Below are 25,126 nucleotides of genomic sequence, written 5' to 3'. Positions count from 1 at the left end.
ATTGCCTTTTACAATTTCTAACCAATCTTTCTGCAGTGTCTAACTGTCTCTTTCTCCATAATAGTTCTTTATTGTTATATTAAGAAAATTACTTTATACATGTTGATTGCTTAGAACAAAAGACAAGGCAATTTTATTGTGGACACAAGTATGCATGCTACGCCATTGAACTTACTGGATTTGCAGCTGCCTAGTTCACTGATGAATTTCATCCTATAATTTTATTGTCTGCTATTATACATTAGAATTCTTTAGAAGATTTGAAAATGGAAAGTTTTTAGGAGATTTTGAGTTGAGCTGCATTTTTTGTGTGAAATAGAAATTAAATATTTAATTTTTTTTAGATGGTACAGTCACTGAGCCAGACATGTCTGCAAGTTTCTGTCCTGACCATAAAGCACCAATGGTGCTGTTTTTGGACCGTGTCTATGGTATTAAGGACCAAAGCTTCCTCCTCCACCTACTGGAGGTTGGATTTTTACAAGACTTAAGAGCATCTGCCTCTTTGGATACAGTAAGTATTTTGTTAGTGAGAACAAGGAACATTGGTTGAGGATACTGGCTACATCAGTGTTACAAAATATAACTTTTTAGTTAGTATTGCATAAAAAGAAAAAGTAATAAATAAGCCCTCTCACAATGCTCACTAATATCAGCAAACAATAATAATGCAATTACAGATATATAAACATACAGTATATATGTTTGATCAAAAATGTTCAGTACTAGCATTGGGGAGGCAAAAGCAGCAAAGAAATACAGTATAAAGAGCTCATAAGGTAACAAAAAAGTGAGAAATTTCAATGCAAGAATATGTTAAAAATAAATTTCAGTTAGTATGAATATGCTGAATTGTTTCATTTAGAAAGCTCTCAGACAGCACCCACAATATTGAAAATTCATATGATAGAATCTGAAGGGATTAGGAACGTAAAGAATATGAAAAATGTGACAGACTGGGCCAGACCACCTTCAGATGCTTGGGAACTCTGCTCACATATCTGAGAACATAATTTATCCTTTTTCCTTAAAGGACACTGTTAGTTTGAGACAGGGGATGGGTAAGAAATCTGTTTTCTATGAATAACTAGAGAAAGGCTCTTTTTTTTCCCTCAAGTTCCCAGAATTACTTTAACTCCTTATGCAGGTGCTGGAAGTACTCTGCATAAGAGTCAAATTCACTGCACAGAAAGTCAAGTCTATGCTGGTGAAGAAGACGGAACAATGATGATTGCCTGAGGTTATGAAACAGAGGATTGGTCAGCCTTTCTTTACTCAGCTGCCAAATTCCCCTGTGCAAATCTTCTTCAACTTCACCAAAGCATCCTTTGTGTGTCAGTCATATTAGATGCCTCAGTTTTTCAGTTTCATAATCTGGTCGCCAACCGCCATCACCATTAACCTTCTTATTCAAACTATCCAAATTTCTTAGATTTTCAGTTTTGGCCTGGAAATATTATGATGAGAAACATTGTCATGAGCTTTCTGGTACTTCCTGTTATGAATACTATGAATCCAATTCCTTTGATTCTCTCAAAAGATCAGTCTCTGAACCTTTACATTTATAAGAACTCTCTTCTCTACAAAAACAGGCATCCATTTATTTTCAGTTTGGACTATTTTAGAAAAGACACTATATTTCCCATCATCCCTGATGATGCCACAGCACAACTGGCTGCTGAGCTCTGTGCCTTTATACTTACACACAACTATTTCAAATTTGATGACAATATATATCTCCAGATCAGTGGCACTGCTATGGGCACCCGCATGGCCCCACAATATGCCAATATCTTCATGGCCGACCTGGAACAACGCTTCCTCAGCTCTCGTCCACTCACACCCCTTCTCTATCTACGCTACATTGATGACATCTTCATCATCTGGACCCATGGGAAGGAGACTCTGGAAAAATTCCACCATGATTTCAACAGCTTCCACCCCACCATCAACCTCAGCCTGGATCAATCTACACGGGAGGTCCACTTTCTTGACACCACGGTGCAAATAAGTGATGGTCACATTAACACCACCCTATATCGAAAACCCACCGACCGCTATGCCTACCTTCATGCCTCCAGCTTCCATCCCGGGCACATCACACGATCCATTGTCTACAGCCAAGCACTGAGGTACAACCGCATCTGCTCTGACCCCTCAGACAGAGACCAACACCTACAAAATCTCCACCAAGCATTCTCAAAACTACAATACCCACACGAGGAAATAAGGAAACAGATCAACAGAGCCAGACGTGTACCCAGAAGCCTCCTACTGCAAGACAAACCCAAGAGAGAAACCAACAGGACTCCACTGGCCATCACATACAGCCCCCAGCTAAAACCCCTCCAACGCATCATCAAGGATCTACAACCCATCCTGGACAATGATCCCACACTTTCACAGGCCTTGGGTGGCAGGCCAGTCCTTGCCCACAGACAACCTGCCAACCTGAAACATATTCTCACCAGTAACTGCACACCGCACCATAATAACTCTAGCTCAGGAACCAATCCATGCAACAAACCTCGATGCCAACTCTGCCCACATATCTACACCAGCGACACCATCACAGGACCTAACCAGATCAGCCACACCATCACCGGTTCATTCACCTGCACATCCACCAATGTAATATACGCCATCATATGCCAGCAATGCCCCTCTGCTATGTACATCGGCCAAACTGGACAGTCTCTACGGAAAAGGATAAATGGACACAAATCAGACATTAGGAATGGCAATATACAAAAACCTGTAGGAGAGCACTTCAACCTCCCTGGCCACACTATAGCAGACCTTAAGGTGGCCATCCTGCAGCAAAAAAACTTCAGGACCAGACTTCAAAGAGAAACTGCTGAGCTTCAGTTCATCTGCAAATTTGACACCATCAGCTCAGGATTGAACAAAGACTGTGAATGGCTTGCCAATTACAGAACCAGTTTCTCCTCTCTTGGTTTTCACACCTCAACTGCTAGAACAGGGCCTCATCCTCCCTGATTGAACTGACCTCGTTATCTCTAGCTTGCTTGCTAGCACACATATATATACCTGCCCCTGGATATTTCCATTACATGCATCTGAGGAAGTGGGTATTCACCCACGAAAGCTCATGCTCCAAAACGTCTGTTAGTCTATAAGGTGCCACAGGATTCTTTGCTGCTTTTATATTTCCCATGGAGATGCTGCTTTTTTATTCTGTTTTTTGTTATTTTGCTTAATCTAAATACACATGATCTTCACCAAAGGGCCAAAAAGTGATACTTAACCTAAAATAAAAGTAATTTAAACTATTGTATATAGTTCTTTGTGCACAGAAGTCATAATACCCATATCTAATAGTCATCTTTATGACACATTATGTGGTGCCACACATTAAGAGCCTCATTTTCCACTGTCTTATACCTAACTTGGTCAAATATCAATACAAAATGAGTGTAAAATAGATGTAAATATTACGACTGGTGTGAGTGGAGAGTTATGATTTGGTAGCAAATTACACCTGTGGTACACAACTTCAAAGCAGTTGAGAATCAGGCCCAACATATGGAGTAGAACATAGATTAGAATGTACTGATTTAACTCAGTATTTCTAAATATCTATGTTGAAATCAGACCCTTAACGTTGTCTTCAGTTGTTTTTAAGAACAATATGTTGTTGAGAATATGAAACACTGTCACTGACACGGTTAATTTCCAGTGGTGTCCTTACTGTTCTTCCCCGGAGACTGTCTTTTAGGGTTGATACAATCTCAGAGGAACTGAATGAGATAATGCAGTACTCATTCTGTAGATCATTAATTTGTTAACACACATAATGACCATAATATAAAGATTTATTTCTGTATCCCCATAAGCAACTATAACTGAGGAGGGAAGAGAATAGTAAGATACCCAGAATTGCCATTATATTCATGGATAATTCTTTCTTATGGTTCACCCAGTTAGACTAATAAAGGCTGAGTAAAAACTAATTAAGAATATCAGGACAAGGCCTACTCAAAGAGAGAGAGAGAGAGAGTCTAGATCTGTATTTATATATCTGCTAGTTTATAATGCATGAAATAGTTTTTGTTAGGACTATACTGAGGGTTAAACTGATTATAAGAATTCTCCCAACCTTGAAACATAAATGTATAAATTTTCCCTGCTTTCTCCTTATCATTATTAGTCTTTCCAGCAAAAGTATAAGCATTAGCCAGTGTTCTTCTTGCAATACAAGTACATATACCTGGGGTGAAATCCTAGCCCTATTGAAGTCAATGGCAAAACTCCCAACTTCAGTAGTAGTTGGGGCCAGGATTTTACACTTGATAATTTTTTTAAATAATAATTCAAACCTCCAGAAATGTAAGTGTGGTATACAAGAAAAATATTAGCAAATAATTTAAAACTTTTATAAACTAAAACCTCTTATTTAGCATATTGGTATAATTGGATAAATGTATACTTGGGTAAAGGAATGAGCTAACTAGAGAACAGAGGGAAAAGTATGGGTTCAAGGACTAGCTGAAAAACTTCAAAATCTTGATAGTTTCTGTTAATACATATGTGTAATTGAAACAGTGTGTAGAGTTTGATAGTAAATCCAAGTGTATAAACTACAAGTAATGACAGTATTACAGTAATTAAAATAGCAGAGCTCTTGATGCTAAATTTCTGATGTAGGTCATAGTTCTGTTTCATATGTTAATAACAATGCCTTGATAGCTGACTCTTTTTGGGTAATTAATGACAATTAAAAGAACTTCCTGCTTGTATAATTAGGGGTCTGATTCTGCTAGCTCTTACTCATATGAATAATTCTTACATGAGTAGACCTCTTGGCTTCAACAGGACTGTTCATTTGAGTAAGGATCAAGTAAGGGCTGAAGGATTGCCCTGTAACTGAGGTTCCATATCAGTAAGTCAAAATGTAGCCAGTACCAAAAAGAGGTAAGAAAAACAAAGTAAAAATATTCAAGGCTCTTCATCTTAATGTTTTTAATATTTAGATAATGTTAGCTACTATGTTGGACTCAAATGCATATTTTTCCATTTGTGGATGGATTTAAAAAAGTAAATTCTTCTCTGAGTGGTTGTTCATGTCCATTCCAAGCAAGTGTGTGCACGACGCGTGCGTGCCAGCTGGAAGATTTTCCCCTAGCAACTTCTGCAACCCCCTGGAGTGGTGCCACTACGGCGCCCTATAAAGGGGCCCACCGACCCTCCACCCCCTCAGTTCCTTCTTACCGCCGGTGACGGCTAGCTGGAACTTCTCTTGCGCATAGCAAGTTAGCAGTGTCCTATCCTCATGTATAGTCCGTGTATATAGTGTGACAGACCCAAACCAGTGGGGTACAGGAGTCTGGTAGAGGGCAAATATACTGGTCACTGGATGAGTAGTTTTCTGTTCCCTGAGTGACCAGAGCAGGGGCTGCACTAGAGTAATCAGGAACCTGCTAGAACCAATTAAGGCAGACAGGCTGATTAGAACACCTGCAGCCAATCAAGGCAGGCTGATCAGGGCACCTGGGTTTAAAAAGGAGCTCACTCCAGTCAGGCGAGGAGGAGCCAGAGGAGAGGAAGTGCGTATGAGGAACTGGAAGCAAGAGGCACAAGAAGCTGAGAGTGAGAGGGTGTGCTGCTGGAGGACTAAGGAGTACAAGCGTTATCAGACACCAGGAGGAAGGTCCTGTGGTGAGGATAAAGAAGATGTTTGGAGGAGGCCATGAGGAAGTAGCCCAGGGAGTTGTAGCTGTCATGCAGCTGTTACAAGAGGCACTCTAGACAGCTGCAATGCACAGGGCCCTGGGCTGGAACCTGGAGTAGAGAACGAGCCTGGGTTCCCCCCAAACCTCCCAACTCCTGATCAGACACAGAAGGAGTTGATCCAGACTGTGGGGAAGATCACTGAGGTGAGCAAATCTGCCAATAAGCGTAGGACCCACCAAGGTAGAGGAGGAACTTTGTCACAATAGTTAGTATATAGTTAGTTTACTTAGGTCATTTGTATATAGTTCTTGGTAGTTGGGGGGTTCCCCATCCACATTTCGTCATCCGTTGGGGCATGCCCGGGTCCCCGGCTTTAAACTCTGCAAGGACTGCGGGAAATTCATGCCTAAGAGTGACCTGCACTCTGCTTGTTTGAGGTGCCTCGGAGAGAGCCACCAAAAGGACCGGTGCTCTATCTGCAGGGGCTTCCGCCAGAGAATTCTCAAAGACAGAGCTCAAAGACTTAGCGTCCTCTTGATGGAGGCTGCCCTGCGGCCACACTCGGGCCCGGAACCGGCCGAGGCAGTGCCCAGCACGTCTTCCTCAGTGCGGAGCGCCCCGGCACTGGCATCAGAACTTAGGGCCCAGCCCAAGTCTTCTAAAACCCAGCACCGAACGGTGTCATAGGAAGTTGGCCACAGTGCGGCACCACTCACCGTCTCTGGTGCCCGCTAGGAAGAGGAAGCCAATGAGGGAATGGTTACCTTACCAGGACCCCCAGAGGCCGACGCTGTCCGCGGGTGCATGCAGACAGGCTGGGCTACAGCCCTCGGCTGCTCCATCGACTCCCGCACCGCAGAGAGAGTGGTCGAGTCTGGACCGGCCTAGATCCCCGGATCTCAGCGGAGACTTGCGCCTCCTCTCGACACCAGAGGCATTCGAGGCGGCCTCAGACTTGATGGGACTCCAGGCGCCAGCCTCCCTGCACCGTAGTAGGGAGTTGCCTACCACGGCCCGTCCCCCAGTACAATCGAGGGGCAAGCTGGCCATGCTGTCACTTCCCTCCCTGCCCTGCACCACTAGGGCAGCACCGGACCAGATAGGAGGCTCTCCGCTGCCTCAGCATTGCTCTCCAATGGCACGGGGTGCTGCTCCCTCCAGGTCCTCTTACTCGGAGACTTCAGACTCAGAGATAGACTCCTACCGCTCCAGCCGGTCGCAGAGCAGGAGATCGGTTTCGGGGGTGAGCCACCAGTGTTACCTACAGTGGCAGCAGCAATGGCATCCGCCCTCACAGTGGCCATTTTGGACTCCCTGGGCCTACCACCAGTTGGTAGGTCAGGCGTTTGGTCCTCGATCAAGGTCGGCCTCAGTCTCCTCGGCGTTGGTGGCCCTGGCGCAGTTGCGTACTCCACCAGCACCGTCGCTGGGCAGGGGTGTGCCATATTCAAGTTCAGCACCCCCTAGCCAAGCAGCGGCACCGGCAGCGACTACAGTTCGGGCTTAACAGGAACCGCCTGATATGCCAAGCCGCTCACTGGCGACCCCGGTACCAGTCGCGGTGCTGCATTTAGAATCGGAACCGGCCCTGCAACCACAGTACCTTGTGCCGTAGGACCCCGAAGGGCTGCAAACACCTGAGGAAGGGCCGATCCAAGTAATTTCCTCGTCTTCCTCCCTGGACGAAGTGGTCTCGGGCACGACTGCAGCACTGGCCCTGGAGGACACTCGGATCCTCCAACAACTGCTCAGGCGAGCAGCTTAGAGCCTCGCAATCCAGGCTGAGGAAATTGAGGTGGACGCGGATCCAGTAGTAGACATCCTGGCTCTCTCAGGGCCATCCAGGGTGGCTCTTCCATTAATCAAGACCATAGCGGATACGTCCCACACCTTATGGCAGATGCCAGCCTCACTGGCCCCTACTGCCAAGAGAACGGAACGGCATTGTTTCGTCCCCTTTAAGGGGCATGAACACTTGTACACTCACTCCCCACCCCGGACTCCCTGGTGGTGGACGCAGCCAACCAACGGGAGTATCAAGGGTTTCAGGGGTCAACACCAAAGAACAGGGACACCAAAAAAGTCGACCTCTTTGGTAGAAAAGTGTACTCTACAGCAGGCCTACAACTCCGTATTGCCAACCAACAGGCGATCGTAAGCCGATATGGTCATCACACATGTTCAGCCATGTCGAAATTTACGGAGCTCCTCTCCCAGGACTCAAGATCGGAGTTTTCGGCCCTGGTGGAGGAGGGGAAACTGAGCTCTTGAGCCTCTCTCCAGGCAGCCCTAGATGCAACAGACTCAGCCTCGCGCACTCTGGCCATGGGCCTGGTCATGAGGCGGGGAGCCTGGCTCCAGGTCTCAGGCCTTCCCTATGAGGTCCAGCAGACCAGTCAGGACCTCCCCTTCGAGGGGAAGATGCCGTTTTCAGATAAAACGGACAAGCGTCTCCATAGCCTAAAGGACTCGAGGGCCACGCTTCGCTCGCTGGGCTTGCATACCCCTGCGACCCAGCGCAGGCAGTTTAGGCCGCAGGTGGCCTCCTGCCCCTGCCAGCCTCAGACTTGCCAGGAGCTAGGGCGCAGGCGGGGCAGAAATGGCAGGAGGTGTCACCAACGCCACCCCTCCGGCCAGGCGTCCGGTCAATCAAGACCGTCATTGGGGCCTAGGCCCCCTGTTTGATGGTACAGTCAAGGTCAACCTACCTATCGAGACTCTGGATCCTTCTACCCCACCTTTGGGTCACGTCTGTCCCCCTTCTACCGTGCCTGGTCCCAAATCACGTCAGACAGCTAGGTGCTCCGCACGGTAGAGAGGGGATATTCTATCCAGTTTTCCTCCCTCCCGCCCCACCAACCCCTCTCCCCATCCCTCTTCAGGGACCCATCTCATGAGCAACTTCTAATTCAAGAAGTGCAGTCCCTCGTGGAGGCAGGGGCGGTGAAGGAAGTCCCTCGAGAGCTCAGAGGCAAAGGCTTCTATTCCTGGTATTTCCTAATACCGAAGACGAAAGGGGGACTGAGACCCATCCTGGACTTGCGGCGACTGAACAAGTTTGTATGAAAGCTCAAGTTCCGTATGGTCTCCCTGTCCTCGATCATTCCCTCCCTGGATCCAGGAGATTGGTACGCCGCCCTTGACTTAAAGGACGCTTATTTCCACATTGCCATAATTCCCTGACACCGTCAGTACCTCAGGTTCATCGTGGCCGACGCCCATCTGCAGTTCACGGTGCTCCCATTTGGCCTGTCAGCTGCCCCAAGGATCTTCACGAAGTGCATGGCAGTTGTGGCGGCCTTCGTGCGCAGGCAGATCATCCAGGTATTCCTCTACCTGGATGATTGGCTCATAAAGAGCCACACCGAGGAGCAGGTGGAGGCTCGGGTGTTGTTCATCAGGCAGACCTTTCTCAGTCTCGACCTCCTCTTGAACAAAGCCAAGTCCAATCTATCTCCTACACAATGAATAGAGTTCATAGGGGTGGTTCTGGACTCCACCCACGCCAGAGCGTTCCTTCCAGAATCCAGGTTCCACGCGATTTCTGAGCTCATCCTCGGACTGCAACGTGCCCCGATTACCACAGCGCGGATCTGCCTCTGGCTGTTGGGTCACATGTCGGCGTGCACCTACGTGGTAAACCATGCCAGACTCCGGCTTCACCCGCTACAGTCCTGGTTAGCAACAGTATTCCGCCCAGCCAGGGACCCCTTGGATTCAGTGGTGTCCATTCCCTACTTGGTGCTGAGTTCGCTACGGTGGTGGCTCGACCCGCAGAAAGTTTGCATGGGCGTCCCCTTCGCCGCCCCTCAGCCCTCCCTCTCTCTGGTAACGGATGTCTTGAATCGGGGTTGAGAAGTGCACCTGGGAAATCTCAGGACACAGGGCTTGTGGTCGCCGGAGGACCTCAAGTTGCATATCAATGTCAGGTAGCTGAGAGCGGTCCACCTGGCTTGCTTGACCTTCTGGTCCCACCTGGCTGGCAGATGTGTTTCAGTCCTCTCGGACAACACACAAGCAGTCTTTTATATCAACAAACAGGGGGGTGCACGCTCCTCTCCCCTGTGCAGGGAAGCCCTCGCATTGTGGGATTTCTGCGTCCACAATGCTACCCACCTGACAGCGTTCTACTTTCCGGGGGAGCAGAACGGACTGGTGGACACCCTCAGCTGCTCGTTCTGGGGTCATGAGTGGTCCCTCCGATGGGACATGGTACGCTCAATCTTCCAGCTCTGAGGCTTTCCCCAGTTAGACCTGTTCGCCTCGAGAGAAAACAGGAAGTGCCGATGGTTCTGCTCTCTCCTGGGCTGCAGTCCGGGGTCTCTGTTGGACGCCTTCGTCCAGTCTTGGGGTCGGTCTGTTCTACGCCTTTCCTCCAATTCCACCTGATATACAGGGTGATTTTGAAGATCCACAGGGACCACGCACGGGTAATCCTGATAGCTCCAGCATGGCTGCACCAGCGTTGGTACACATCACTCCTGCACATGTCCGTTCAGGCTCCCCTGACGCTGCCTCTGCTTCCGGACCTGACCACACAGTACTGGGGCTCCCTCTGCCACCCAAACCTGGAATCTCTCCACCTCACAGCCTGGATGCTCCATGGCTGAACCCGGTGGAGATGCAGTGCTCCTAGCAGGTCAGACAAGTTCTGCTCAGTAGTAGGAAAGCATCAACCAGGGCCACCTCCCTGGCCAAATGGAAGCGCTTCTCCATGTGGATGGGTCAGCGAGGTCACAATCTTCTGGGGGTCACAATCCCTATTATCCTAGACTATTTGCTCCACCTCAAACAACTGGGCCTCTCCCTCTGCTCGATTCGCGTTCACTTGGTGGCCATCTTGGCTTTCCATCCGGGAAAGGGGGGTACCTCGGTGTTTGCGAGCCTGCTGGTAGAACGTTTCCTCAAGGGTATGGACAGGCTATTTCCACATGTTCATCAGCCGGCTCCTGCATGGGACCTGAATCTGGTCCTCTCCGCCCTCTCGGGACCTCCGTTTGAGCCCCTGGCTTCGTGCTCCCTGTTGTACTTGTTGTATAAGACCGCCTTCCTGGTGGCGATCACCTTGGCCAGGAGGGTGTCAGAGCTCAGGGCGTTGACATCCGAGCCCCCATACACTATCTTTTATAAGGACAAGGTCCATCTTAGACCTCAGCCGGCCTTCCTCCCCCAGGTCGTCTCACAGGTCCACATGAGACAAGATATCTTTCTCTCGGCGTTTTATCCGAAACCACACTCTTCAAGTGAGGAGCGGAGGTTACATTCCCTGGATGTCCTCAGGGCCTTAGCCTTTTACATCGAATGTACCAAGCCGTTCAGACGCTCGACGTAGCTCTTCATCGCAGTGGCAGATAGGATGAAAGGGCTCCCGGTCTCCTCTCAGCGAATCTCTTCATGGATCACGATCTGCATCCAGGAATGCTACCGCATAGCTAAGACCCCTGTCCCTCTGGTCACAGCCCACTCCACTAGGGTGCAGGCCTCCTCTGCGGCATTCCTGGCTCAGATCCCGACTCAGGAGATTTGTAGAGCTGCCACTTGGTACTCCATCCACATGTTCACGTTGCACTATGCCATCACGCCGCAGGCTAGGGATGATGCAGCCTTTGGTCGTGCAGTACTCCAGTCAGCAGTGAACTCCGACCCCACCACCTAGGTTCAGGCTTGTGAGTCACCTTCTTGGAATGGACATGAACAACCACTTGAAGAAGAAAAAACAGTTACCCGCTGTCATAAACAGATAGCTAAGGGTTAATGTCTCTTTCACCAAAAGCACCTGACCAGAGGACCAATCAGGAAACCGGATTTTTTCAACTTTGGGTGGAGGGAATTGTGTGTCTGGGGTCTTTGTTTTCTGGCTGCCTGCTTTCTCTGAGCTTTGGAGAAGTAGTTCTGTTTTCTAATCTCTTGTTTCTAAGTGTAAGGACAAAGAGATCAGATAGTAAGTTATATGGTTTCTTTTCTTTGGTATTTGCATGAATATAAGTGCTGGAGTGCTTTGATTTGTATTCTTTTTGAATAAGGCTGTTTATTCAATATTCTTTTAAGAAATTGCCCTGTATTGTGTCATCTTAATACAGAGAGACTATTTGTATTTTTTCTTTCTTTTTTATATAAAGCTTTCTTTTAAGACCTGTTGGAGTTTTTCTTTGCTGCAGGGAAATTGAGTCTGTACTCACCAGGGAATTGGTGGGAGGAAGAAATCAGGGGAGATCTGTGTGTGTTGAAGTGGCTAGCCTGATTTTGCATTCCCTCTGGGTGAAGAGGAAAGTACTTTTTGTTCCAGGACTGGGAACAGAGAGGGGGAGTCACTCTGTTTGGATTCACAGAGCTTGTGTCTGTGTATCTCTCCAGGAGCACCTGGAGGGGGGAAGGGAAAAAGGATTATTTCCCTTTGTTGTGAGACTCAAGGGATTTGGGTCTTGGGGTCCCCAGGGAAGGTTTTTCAGGGGGACCAGAGTGCCCCAAAACACTCTAATTTTTTGGGTGGTGGCAGCAAGTACCAGGTCCAAGCTGGTAGCTAAGCTTGGAGGTTTTCATGCTAACCCCCATATTTTGGACGCTAAGGTCCAGATCTGGGAATAAGGTTATGACATGAGTGGCAGCTGGTGGGATATAGACAGAATCCAGAAGCCAGTAGGAATATTATATTTTTCTTTTCTCTGCTAAGGGCTTTTTAGCAGAGAGAAACAGTTGGTTTTAAAAGGGAACCAAAGAGAATTTTTTTTTTCTCTGCTCTCTCTGGCAGTTTGTGGCTTGCATGTTAAGCGAGAAGCCATTAAGAGACTGTTGAGGGTCTTTTGTCATGCAATAGCCCTCCCATTAGGAGGCAAGTACCAGCACTTATATGCATGCAAATAAAGTGGTTTTTCTGGTTTCCCTTCATTGAACATTAGCTAGAGAGAGAAAGGGGAAAAAGGCACTGTTGCTAGGCAGACTCCAGGAGGCAACAGAGAACCTGCAGTTCAGAAAAGAAACACCGGAGGGCACCCCAACACAAGAAAACAGGAACCATGTCTACCAAGACAAAAATGGAGGCTGAAGAGCACTTCAAAGAAGCTGAACACAGGCGAGAGATGGAAAAACACAAACAGGAACTAGAAATAAAACAAAAAGAGATGGAGCTGAAAGAAAAGGAAGAAAGCATCAAACTGGCAGCCTTCCAAAGAGAACAGGCGGCCAAAGAGGCAGCACACCCGCCTTTTAGTAACTGTTGTTCTTCGAGATGTGTTGTTCATGTCCATTCCAATACCCACCTTCCTGCCCCTCTGTCGGAGTGCCAGCAAGAAGGAACTGAGGGGGTGAAGGGTTGGCAGGACCCTTTATAGGGCGCCGTAGTAGTGCCACTCCAGGGGGTGCCAGGGCCGACCCTATGGATGCTGCTAGGGGAAAATCTTGCGGCTGGCCTGCATGCGGCGCGCACACACCTGCTTGGAATGGACATGAACAACACATCTCAAAGAACAGTTACCAAAAGGTGGGTAACCGTTTTATTCAGCTTACAGGAAAGCTTTGTTTCATACATACACCTGTACCATGTGTTGCGTTTAGCTTTTCAGAAAAATAATTATAGTCTTAAAAGTTGAAGCTTCTTGTAACTAGGGACACATTTCTTAATACCATATGGTTTTAGTTTTAGAAATTTTCTTTCCAGCCTAAAACTACAAAAGCCTCGAAGGCTGATAAGAATTTTCCATCAATGCACTGACTCATATCAGTAGTGGAGTGGAAGTTATACTGCAGCTGAAACCTAGTAGCTTGCCACAGAGTGTGTGCTAACCAGCAGAAATGGCTATTCATATTTTTCTCTGAATTGCATTCTTTTGGTGAGCACAGGGTAGGAAAAATATTTTGCAATTGCATAAAAGATTCAAATACTTTTGGCCCCATTACAGTCCTTTGTGTAATTCCATGTATACATACAGTATATCCCAAATTAACAATTCACTTTCAGGGAATATGTTAAAATCTATATTTATAGACAAAATTCTTTCCTTTCTAAAGAAGTTCAAAGTAATCTATTTACATGCTTATATAGAGTATAAGTGCATACATATTTCTTTGTAATAAACTACATTGATCTATAGTATGGTGTATATATATGTATAATCAAAGTTTTATATACATATAAACTACCTTTTAACTCATGCTTAAAATTGCACTATGAGCTAAAACATAAGAAAGAAAGAAACTGAACGCCAGTTCTAAATTTCTGTCTTGACTGATGTTCTCATTTATACCAAAGTAGTTGATCTATGTAATCTAATCTAATCTAAAGGTGTCTGTGGTGTCTAGGATAAATGTAGTATCTAAGGCCATATCTACACTTGCAAGTGTACAGTGGCACAGCTGTAGCAATGCAGCTGTGCTGCTGTAAGATCACACATGTAGCCATGCTGTGCTGATGACATAATTAAATCACCTCCAACGAGCGGTGGTAGCTACATCAGCGGGAGAGCATCTCCCGCCGACATGGCTCTGTGCACACAAGTGCTCATGCCAGCAAAATTAATGTTTCTTGGGGGATGTTTTTCAAATCCCTGAGTGACATAAGTTTGGTTAACCTAAAGGATAATGTAGACCTGGCCTTAGATCTGAGGCTACATGTATTATGTTACATACTTTGGACTGCCATTTATGACCTCAGCAGGTCAAGTATGGAGTGCCTTTATTTTATTTTTGTTAGTGTCAAGTCTTAGCTTTACTTGAATTTAATATTAGGTAAAGTTAAAAGCTATACTTTTGGATCTAAATTCTAGCACAGACAACCTTCAGAAAACCCTTAAACACCATGGGGAGTGAGAGGTAACATTTTAATGCCCCAAAATCAAGGCATTAAAAGTTACCCTGCAAACTCACCATAACAAGAATTATGGAGGAATGTTCTTGGGTTCAGTCCAGGGCTTAGTGGATGTGAACTGCACACAATCGTCCTGATCATGCAACGGCCATTACATGTACATCCCCACAGATTATCTTTGCTTCTGACAGGTGTTACCTGTGCAGGGAGCCACTGCTGGTCAGAGTACAGGCAGACATTAACACTGCCCTCCAGCATAAATGTGTGACTGTTTGGAGGTTGTCTGAGTGATGAGCCTTATTTTTTTCCCCTGATTTTTAGTATTTCCTAAACACTCTAAGATGGAGTTTTCTCAAACTGACAGACAATAATACAATTGAAGAATATTTTAGGCATTAAAATTGCCCAACATACTAAACTGATAAATTCACAATTTAAATACAATTGATATCTAGACACTTTTGGAAATGTATTGTGGTGTTTTTTTAGAGCATTATTACTTAACAATATGTAATTCCAGATGGGATTAACAATTATATGCTACTTTTATACAGGTATCCCTGAGCACCACAGAGGCAGCTCTTGCACTAAATAGGTATATTTGCTCATCTGTGCTTCCATTACTAACAAGATGTGCACCCCTCTTTTCCGGAACGGAGCATTATGCCTCTCTGATTGATTCAACACTTCACACAATATATAGACTATCCAAGGGACGGTCCCTTACAAAAGCACAAAGAGATACTATTGAAGAATGCTTGCTTGCTATATGCCAGTGAGTATGATACACATTTGTAAATTGCTTTCTTTTGTACGAGGTATTGAACTGAGCATGTACATTGTAATACAGTAATTTTATTCTCTTTGTATCATATAAAATGGAAGTGTAGTTTATTGTGAAATGCAGTAAATTATCTGAAAGTAAGATAAAAATATTTTTAAGAAAGAAAATATTAAGCAGTTGGTTTTATACTGTAGGATCATACTGTCCACATGATTTGCCTTTGCTGCAAACCACAGGGTTGTACAGAATAGCTTAACCCTTTTTATTATTATTTTGTTTTAAACCCAACCATTATTTAGCAGAAATAGCTTCATAATTCTAAGCAGATGTGATTTTTTTTTTAATATTGGCTATATAGCCCTGGTTATTCCCATTTATCCTTAGAGCTTTTTAGGCTCAAATATCATGAAATCTAAGTTTGATTCAGAAGTAATGTGTCTTTCTGCATGTTCCTCCATGTCCCCACACATTGGTCTTTGGACACAGCTAGGGCTTCCTGCCCATTTGATTGTGGATGAAGCTTCTCAAACTGACATGAATTGTGCATATTCAGGCTTTGTCCAGTACAATATGAAAATCTCCTTGAATCAATGAAAGTACATTTGTCAATATTAAATCCACTCACTTTTTCTCTTGTATTTTTAAGGTGATTGTATTATATGTCAGCAAACATACATCTCCCAATCTCAGAATCTGACTTTACTAGCAAAAATTAAAGTCAATAGTTCTAATATTTGGAAAATATAGTGCCAGTGGAGATCTCAAGAACAGTATACTTTCAGAATCATTGCCACTTACGGCCTCAAATGCAGTGGAAATGTCACATTTCCATACTAAGAGATGAGAGCCAGAAAACTGGGATCCCACATGAGGAACTTTGCTAGCCCTGTACAACACACAGCTTAATCCTCACTCACCACTAGAACTAGTGGGAAAATTTGTGATATATTTCAAAATATCACTAAAAATGAGGGGAGGGGAAATTATACCATCTTTTCCATTAACAGTTTTCCTGTTCTTTTAACCAGCTCTGATCTCCATATTGGAACATGAAATATGTATAGTTTGGCATTAGCACTTGGTCCACACTGTACATGGATCCACAAAGCTAAAGCTCTGAGGAGGGGTGAGAATCAGCAGGCCACATTTCTTTTCCCTAGGACCATCAGTAGCAACTTACCTGTGCACTATGTATTCAGCTGTAGGGACTATGAAGTTTACTCCTCATCCCTGTGATTTTAAAGATGCATTTTCCTGAGCTAACAGCCTGTTTCCTCAGGCTGTGAATTGATTTCTGGGATTTGGTCCATTGAAATTAAAGATGAAAAAGATATACTAGATCATTTAGTCAATCTCACTTCCAGTTCACGTTTGTTTCCAATAATTATAACACATTCCCCGGAGCAGTTTCAATCCATATGGCTTCCACCACTTTCACTGGAATACTATTTCATATCCCTGTAGTTTCATACCTCATGCTTCTATTCATTTCGTTTAGCAGCTTTTCCACTGTAGCCATTTTCATCCCCCTTGAAGTACTCTGAAAAATGCAGCTCTGTCCGTTGTGCAAGATTATGCCTGGACCCTACACAGTGCATAAGAGAGGGAGGGTGGAAGTAGTGTATTTTTCCACATTATATCCTCCCATGCATGGACCAGGCACAGTGAGATCCCTTGTTTTACTGACCACCTTCACTGAGTAACTTGAATTCATCTTCGAGCGCTTGGTCATATCAATTCCAATTAGGTGTGCATGCGCCGCGTGCACGATTGTCAGAAGAGTTTTACCTTAGCATCACTCGGTGGGTCTGTTGAGGCACCGGATATATATCCCTGCTGACCAGTGCCCCCTCAGTTCCTTCTTACTGCCTGTGACGATCGTTGGAACTGTGGAGCACGGCATAGCTGATCTCTGCTTCCCTAGCTCTTTGCTCATTTATACCTGTAGATAGTTGTTATAGTGTAGTTGTTAGTAGTTTCTAGTTGTAGTTAATAATATAGTAATAATATAGTTAATAATGTAGTTAGTGTATATAGTAATTGGAGGTGAGGGGCTTCTCCCCTTCCGTCCTTCCTGGTACAGGGCCCATGCCTAGGTTTCTGAACTTCAAACCCTGATCAGCCTGCCTCAAGCCGATGCCTACGGGAGACCCCCATGACTCCTGTCTGAAGTACCTGGAGGAATCCCATCAATCAGATAAGTGCCGCATTTGTAAAGCATTCAAGCCTTGGATGAAAAGGGAGTGGGACTTTTGTTTGAAGCAGCTCCTCATGGAAGCAGCACTTAGCCCGACACCCTCTGCCCCACACTGAGACCCAGCGCCATTGGTCCGAAGTGCACTTCCGGCACTGGATCGACCTGGCACCAGCAAAGACTCCCAACACTGGTTGTCTCTAGCACCGTTACCAGCATGGCATCGCTCGCTGTCTCCGGGAGCCAGGGAAGCAGCACAAGCAACCTGCTGCTCCTGTAGAGTTGCTGGCACTGCCTGTGCGCCCCTTGGAACAGCATCCCTTGCCAGACCGCCCCGCGAAGGCCCCAACTCTGGCACCGTTGATTCCAGTGCCGCAAGCGCCATTGAATGCAGTGCACATAAGCTCCCTGGTGCACACCATGGTCGAGCTCGGTCTACCTTCCACCCCGGAGATTTTCTCCACTGCTTGCGACCTGATTGCGCTCTCCGAGCCAGGACCATCACAAACTTAAGTACTGCCGGTGTGGACTGTTCCATCAATAGGGAAGCACTCCATGATGTGTCCTCCATTGCAGAGCGAGAAGGATTGGCACCGATCTCGGTGCCAGTCCAGGTGACCATCCCGATCCAGGCGCTGGTCTCCTCCACGGCACTACTCGCACTCCCGGCACCTATCACCATCTCGGCGCTGGTCGTATTCGCAGCGCTGCTCCACCTCAAGAAGATCTCCTTCCCAATATGATTGGTATTAGTCCAGCTCCCGGCACTGGTCTCCTCAAGTCGTCCTTGGCACTGCTGCACTCAGATCTGCTTCCTGGCACCGATATGACCATTGGTCCCAGTCCAGATCGCAGTACCGCTTGAGATCGTGGCACCGATCTGTGTCCTCATGGCGCAGGCCAACAAAGCATGACAATCATAGAATCATAGAATATCAGAGTTGGAAGGGACCTCAGGAGATCATCTAGTCCAAACCCCTGCTCAAAGCAGAACAAATCCCCAACTGTTTTTTTTAACCCCGTTCCCTAAATAGCCCCCTCAAGGACTGAACTCACAACCCTGGGTTTAGCAGGCCAATGCTCAAACCACTGAGGTATCCCTCCCCCCAAATGCACTAGGCAATGGCATGATGATGGGCAGGATCCTGCTCAGGGACCCCCGCAATGGTCCTTTTGGACCCTTTGGGTATACCATCAGGCCCAAGGTGTCCCATCAGGAGCTTCCTGTTCTGCCCTCTCAGAACCTCAGGTCCTGGAAGCCAGTGTCAGTCACCCTCCCAGGGGGTTTGGAGGTGATGGCCCTACCATCAGCTCAGGCCCATGCCCCTAGCATGGAGGACCTAGCGCAGCCAGACCCCTCCCCCTAGCAGGACTTGCCCCAGGACCCTTTAGTCCTGGGTGTATCCTCCTCGTCCTCCCCTGACGAGGAGGTGGTGGGCACTCCTCCTCTGGCCCACCACCTATAGACCTCTATGCACACCAAGATTTGCTTTGTAGGTGGCACAGAACATGAACCTCGAGGTGATGGAGGTCGAGGATCTGGTAGTGGACATTTTATCTGCTGATGCCCCCACACATATAGCCTTGCCCTTTATTCGGACAATCCAGGCTAATGCCAATACAATCTGGCAGTCTCCGGTGTCTATTCCTTCCTCTGCCAAAAGAGAGGAGAGGAAGTACTTGGTCCCCTCCAAAGACTGAGTACTTGTACATTCACCCCCAACCGTGCTCCCTTGTTGTACAGTCTGTTAATGAGAGGGAAAGACACGGTCAACAAGCTCCCGCTCCTAAATCCAAGGACACTAGATGCCTGGATTTCTTTGGGCGCAAGATCTATTCGACTGGTGGCCTACAACTTAGGGTGGCTAACCAGGAGGCCCTCTTGAGTCATTATAATTATAATACCTGGCACTCGATGGGGAAGTTCAAAGAGCTGGTTCCTCAGGAATCCAGGGAGGAGTTCGGGGCCTTGCTAGAGGAGGGCAAGAAAATAGCCAGGACATCCTTGCAGGCTTCGATAGATGCGGCAGACTCAGCGGCAAGGACTCTAGCCTGAGGTGTAGCTATACACCATAACTTGTGGCTGCAGGTATCCATACCTCAACAACTGGCTCATTTGGGGTCAATCCGAGGCCCAGGTGCAATCCCATGTTCAGTTCACCATGCGCTTGTTCAGACAGCTGGTTTTGCTGTTTACTGTCGAAAAGTCCACTTTGCAGCCAACCCAGAGAACAGACTTCATCGGAGGAGTCCTGGATTCAAATCTTGCCCAGGCGTGCCTACCGCATGCCCACTACCAGTCCATGGCGAGCATTATCCATGGCCTCTGAAGCTTCCTGACCTCGACAGCCCGCACATGCCTCGGTCTACTGGGACACATGGTGTCTTGCACCTTCGTGACCAGACATACCAGATTACGCCTCCGTCCACTTCAGACCTGGCTCTCATCAGTCTACCGTCCAGGCCGAGACAATCTAGACACAGTGCTCACAGTACTGATGGAAGTCTTAACCTCCCTGACTTGATGGCTGAACCCCAACTTTGTGTGCGGGGGGATGCCATTCCATGCCCCACAGCCCTCCCTAGTCCTAACCACGGCTGTATCATCTCTGGGCTGAGGCACTCACCTTGCGGACTTTCGCACACAGGACCTTTGGTCCACACAAGAGATAACTCTGCACATCAACATATGGGAACTGAGAGCAGTGCGCCTGGCATGCCTGATGTTCCACCAACACCTTCAGGGCCATTGTGTCGCAGTCTTCACAGACAACACAACAGCCATGTTTTACATCAACAAGCAAGGAGGAGCGTGATCATCCCCCCTCTGTCACAAAGCCACTTGCCTGTGGGAATTTTGCATAGCCCACTTGATTGACCTGGTGGCGTCGTTTCTCCCAGGAGTCCAAAACACCTTGGCAGATTGCCTCAGCAGGTCCTTCCTGGCTCACGAGTGGTCGATTCACCCAGACGTTATCCATTCTGTTTTCTGGAAGTGGGGGTTTCCCCACATAGACCTTTTCATCTCTCGCAAGAATCGGAAGTGTCAGATGTTCTGCTCTCTCCAGGGGCGCTTCCCGGGCTCCCTATCAGACGCGTTCCTGATGCCGTGGAAGGACCATCTGCTCTATGCCTTTCCTCCATTCCCATTGGTCCACAAGGTCCTTCTCAAACTTCAAAGAGACAAGGCCCACTTAATCTTGATCGCCCCTGTGTGGCCCAGGCAACATTGGTACACCACTCTCCTCGATCTGTCGGTGACCACACTAATTCCATTCCCGTTGTGGCCAGACTTGATCACTCAGGAGCATGACCAACAGTGTCATCCAGACCTGCAATCCTTCCATCTCACAGTGTGGATGCTGCATGACTAACTCAATCTGAGCTGCATTGCTCCCTCTCGGTGCAGCACGTACTCTTGGGTAGCAGAAAGCCTTCTTCCAGGTCCACATATCTAGCTAAATGGAAGTGTTTCTCCTGCTAGTGTGCCCTGAGCAGTACTGCCCCTCTGGAGGTGCCAGTACCTACTATCCTAGATTATCTCCTGTCCTTGAAACAGCAAGGCCTAGCAGTTTCATCCATCAGAGTACACCTAGCAGCAATTTCAGCCTTTCACCTGGGCAAAAATGGGCACTTGGTTTTCTCCAATCCCATGGTCAACAGGCTCCTCAAGGGATTGGAACGTCTGTACCTGCAAATTCGGCATCCAGCCCCTACGTGGGACCTCAACCTGGTCCTATCTAGGCTCATGTGTGCTCCGTTCAAGCCAATGGCCACTTGCTCGCTTCTGTACCTTTCCTGGAAAACAGCTTTTCTCGTCGCTATCACTTCGGTGAGACACATGTTGGAAGTTCGAGCCCTCATGTCGGACCCACAGTATATGGTGTTTCATAAGGACAAGGTTCAGCTGCGACCACACCCTGCCTTCCTTTCTAAGGTGGTGTCTGCCTTCCATCTCAACCAAAGCAGCAAAGAATCCTGTGGCACCTTAGAGACTAACAGACGTTTTGGAGCATGAGCTTTCGTGGGTGAATACCCACTTCCTCAGATGCATGTAATGGAAATTTCCAGGGGCAGGTATATATATGCTAGCAAGCAAGCTAGAGATAACGAGGTCAGTTCAATCAGGGAGGATGAGGCCCTGTTCTAGCAGTTGAGGTGTGAAAACCAAGAGAGGAGAAACTGGTTCTGTAATTGGCAAGCCATTCACAGTCTTTGTTCAATCCTGAGCTGATGGTGTCAAATTTGCAGATGAACTGAAGCTCAGCAGTTTCTCTTTGAAGTCTGGTCCTGAAGTTTTTTTGCTGCAGGATGGCCACCTTAAGGTCTGCTATAGTGTGGCCAGGGAGGTTGAAGTGCTCTCCTACAGGTTTTTGTATATTGCCATTCCTAATGTCTGATTTGTGTCCATTTATCCTTTTCCGTAGAGACTGTCCAGTTTGGCCGATGTACATAGCAGAGGGGCATTGCTGGCATATGATGGCGTATATTACATTGGTGGATGTGCAGGTGAATGAACCAGTGATGGTGTGGCTGATCTGGTTAGGTCCTGTGATGGTGTCGCTGGTGTAGATATGTGGGCAGAGTTGGCATCGAGGTTTGTTGCATGGATTGGTTCCTGAGCTAGAGTTATTATGGTGCGATGTGCAGTTACTGGTGAGAATATGTTTCAGGTTGGCAGGTTGTCTGTGGGCAAGGACTGGCCTGCCACCCAAGGCCTGTGAAAGTGTGGGATCATTGTCCAGGATGGGTTGTAGATCCTTGATGATGCGTTGGAGGGGTTTTAGTTGGGGGCTGTATGTGATGGCCAGTGGAGTCCTGTTGGTTTCTTTCTTGGGTTTGTCTTGCAGTAGGAGGCTTCTGGGTACACGTCTGGCTCCGTTGATCTGTTTCCTTATTTCCTCGTGCGGGTATTGTAGTTTTGAGAATGCTTGGTGGAGATTTTGTAGGTGTTGGTCTCTGTCTGAGGGGTTAGAGCAGATGCGGTTGTACCTCAGTGCTTGGCTGTAGACAATGGATTGTGTGATGTGCCCGGGATGGAAGCTGGAGGCATGAAGGTAGGCATAGCGGTCGGTAGGTTTTCGATATAGGGTGGTGTTAATGTGACCATCACTTATTTGCACCGTGGTGTCAAGAAAGTGGACCTCCCGTGTAGATTGGTCCAGGCTGAGGCTGATGGTGGGGTGGAAGCTGTTGAAATCATGGTGGAATTTTTCCAGAGTCTCCTTCCCATGGGTCCAGATGATGAAGATGTCATCAATGTAGCGTAGGTAGAGAAGGGGCGTGAGTGGACGAGAGCTGAGGAAGCGTTGTTCCAGGTCGGCCATAAAGATATTGGCATATTGTGGGGCCATGTGGGTGCCCATAGCAGTGCCACTGATCTGGAGATATATATTGTCATCAAATTTGAAATAGTTGTGTGTAAGTATAAAGGCACAGAGCTCAGCAGCCAGTTGTGCTGTGGCATCATCAGGGATAGTGTTCCTGACAGCTTGTATTCCATCTGTGTGTGGGATGTTTGTGTAGAGAGCCTCTACATCCATGGTGGCTAGGATGGTGTTTTCTGGGAGGTCACCAATGCATTGTAGTTTCCTCAGGAAATCAGTGGTGTCACGGAGATAGCTGGGAGTGCTGGTGGCATAGGGTCTGAGTAGAGAGTCCATATATCCAGACAGTCCTTCAGTGAGAGTGCCAATGCCCGAGATGATGGGGCGTCCAGGATTTCCGGGTTTGTGGATCTTGGGTAGTAGATAGAATAACCCTGGTTGGGGCTCTAGGGGTATGTTGATTTCTTCTGGTGTTAGTGTAGCGAGTGTCCTGAGTAGACGCTGTAGTTTCTTAGTGTATTCCTCAGTGGGATCTGAGGGAAGTGGCCTGTAGAATTTGGTATTGGAGAGTTGTCTGGCTGCCTCCTTTTGGTAGTCAGACCTGTCCATGATGACAACGGCACCTCCTTTATCAGCCTCTTTGATGATAATGTCAGGGTGGTTTCTGAGGCTGTGGATGGCATTGCATTCTGCACGACTTAGGTTGTGAGGCAAGCGATGTTGTTGTTCCACGTATTCACCCACGAAAGCTCATGCTCCAAAAAGTCTGTTAGTCTATAAGGTGCCACAGGATTCTTTGCTGCTTTTACAGATCCAGACTAACATGGCTACCCCTCTGATACTTGACACCATGCAAGGCACTGCATTTAGCCGTATGGAGTGGAAATCCATCAACCTCATGAAGAAACTTGCACAAATACAGACAGATATCATCTTCCTTTCTAAATGCAAACGGATGGACATCATACCAAATGGACTAAAGGTAAAAAATCCACTGCTATCTACATACTACACAGACCACAGTGAGAGATTATGCCATACTCTATCAAAAAAACTGAGGAACCACCTGATCAGCATCCTATAGAGCAAACAGGAAAACATCAAAAAAGAGCTCTCCAACCTGGAGACTCTCATTAATAACCAAACTTCTATACATACGGACTTCACTAGAATAAGACAGGAGATCTACATTACTCACTTCACCTCTCTACAAAGGAAAAAGGACTGTAAGCTGTCTAAACTCCTACCTGCCACATGGGGCCACAACCGTGGTACCCCTAACCCACCCAGCAATATCGTCAATCTATCCAACTACACACTCAGCCCAGAAGAAAAGTCTGTCCTATCTCGGGGACTCTCTTTCTGCCCTGCCACTCCCACCAACATGATACAGTTCTGTGGCGATCTGGAAGCTACTTTTGCCGTCTCCGACTCAAAGAATACTTCCAGGACAACACTGAACAGTGCACTGATATACAGGTGCCCTCCCACCAACAGCACAAGAAGAAGAGCTCCACATGGACTCCTCCTGAGGGTCGAAATGACAGCCTAGACCTATACATTAAATGCTTCCGCCGGCGTGCACAGGCAGAAATCGTGGAACAACAACATCGCTTGCCTCAAAACCTAAGTCGTGCAGAACGCAATGCCATCCACAGCCTCAGAAACCACCCTGACATTATCATCAAAGAGGCTGATAAAGGAGGTGCCGTTGTCATCATGGACAGGTCTGACTACCAAAAGGAGGCAGCCAGACAACTCTCCAATACCAAATTCTACAGGCCACTTCCCTCAGATCCCACTCAGGAATACACTAAGAAGCTACAGCATCTACTCAGGACACTCGCTACACTAACACCAGAAGAAATCAACATACCCCTAGAGCCCCAACCAGGGTTATTCTATCTACTACCCAAGATCCACAAACCCGGAAATCCTGGACGCCCCGTCATCTCGGGCATTGGCACTCTCACTGAAGGACTGTCTGGATATATGGACTCTCTACTCAGACCCTATGCCACCAGCACTCCCAGCTATCTCCGTGACACCACTGATTTCCTGAGGAAACTACAATGCATTGGTGACCTCCCAGAAAACACCATCCTAGCCACCATGGATGTAGAGGCTCTCTACACAAACATCCCACACACAGATGGAATACAAGCTGTCAGGAACACTATCCCTGATGATGCCACAGCACAACTGGCTGCTGAGCTCTGTGCCTTTATACTTACACACAACTATTTCAAATTTGATGACAATATATATCTCCAGATCAGTGGCACTGCTATGGGCACCCGCATGGCCCCACAATATGCCAATATCTT

At 47.1% G+C, this 25,126-nt stretch overlaps 1 protein-coding gene across 15 annotated transcripts in view; it reads left to right on the top strand.

Annotated features, from left to right (window-relative positions):
- Positions 1-25,126, top strand: part of RYR3 (ryanodine receptor 3) — a 630,986-nt gene that overhangs the window by 372,167 nt on the left and 233,693 nt on the right. For all 15 annotated transcript variants that reach the window (XM_050954773.1, XM_050954774.1, XM_050954771.1 and 12 more), the window contains 2 exons: positions 345-514; positions 15,049-15,269. In XM_050954773.1, coding sequence (XP_050810730.1) covers positions 345-514; positions 15,049-15,269 — 391 coding nt within the window. The remainder of the gene's footprint in view (positions 1-344; positions 515-15,048; positions 15,270-25,126) is intronic.

The sequence above is a fragment of the Gopherus flavomarginatus genome, chromosome 5 (assembly GCF_025201925.1).
Source record: "Gopherus flavomarginatus isolate rGopFla2 chromosome 5, rGopFla2.mat.asm, whole genome shotgun sequence".
Taxonomy (NCBI): Eukaryota; Metazoa; Chordata; order Testudines; family Testudinidae; genus Gopherus; species Gopherus flavomarginatus.
The sequence above is the reverse complement of the archived record's forward strand: the minus strand, read 5'-3'. Positions and strand labels throughout refer to the sequence as shown.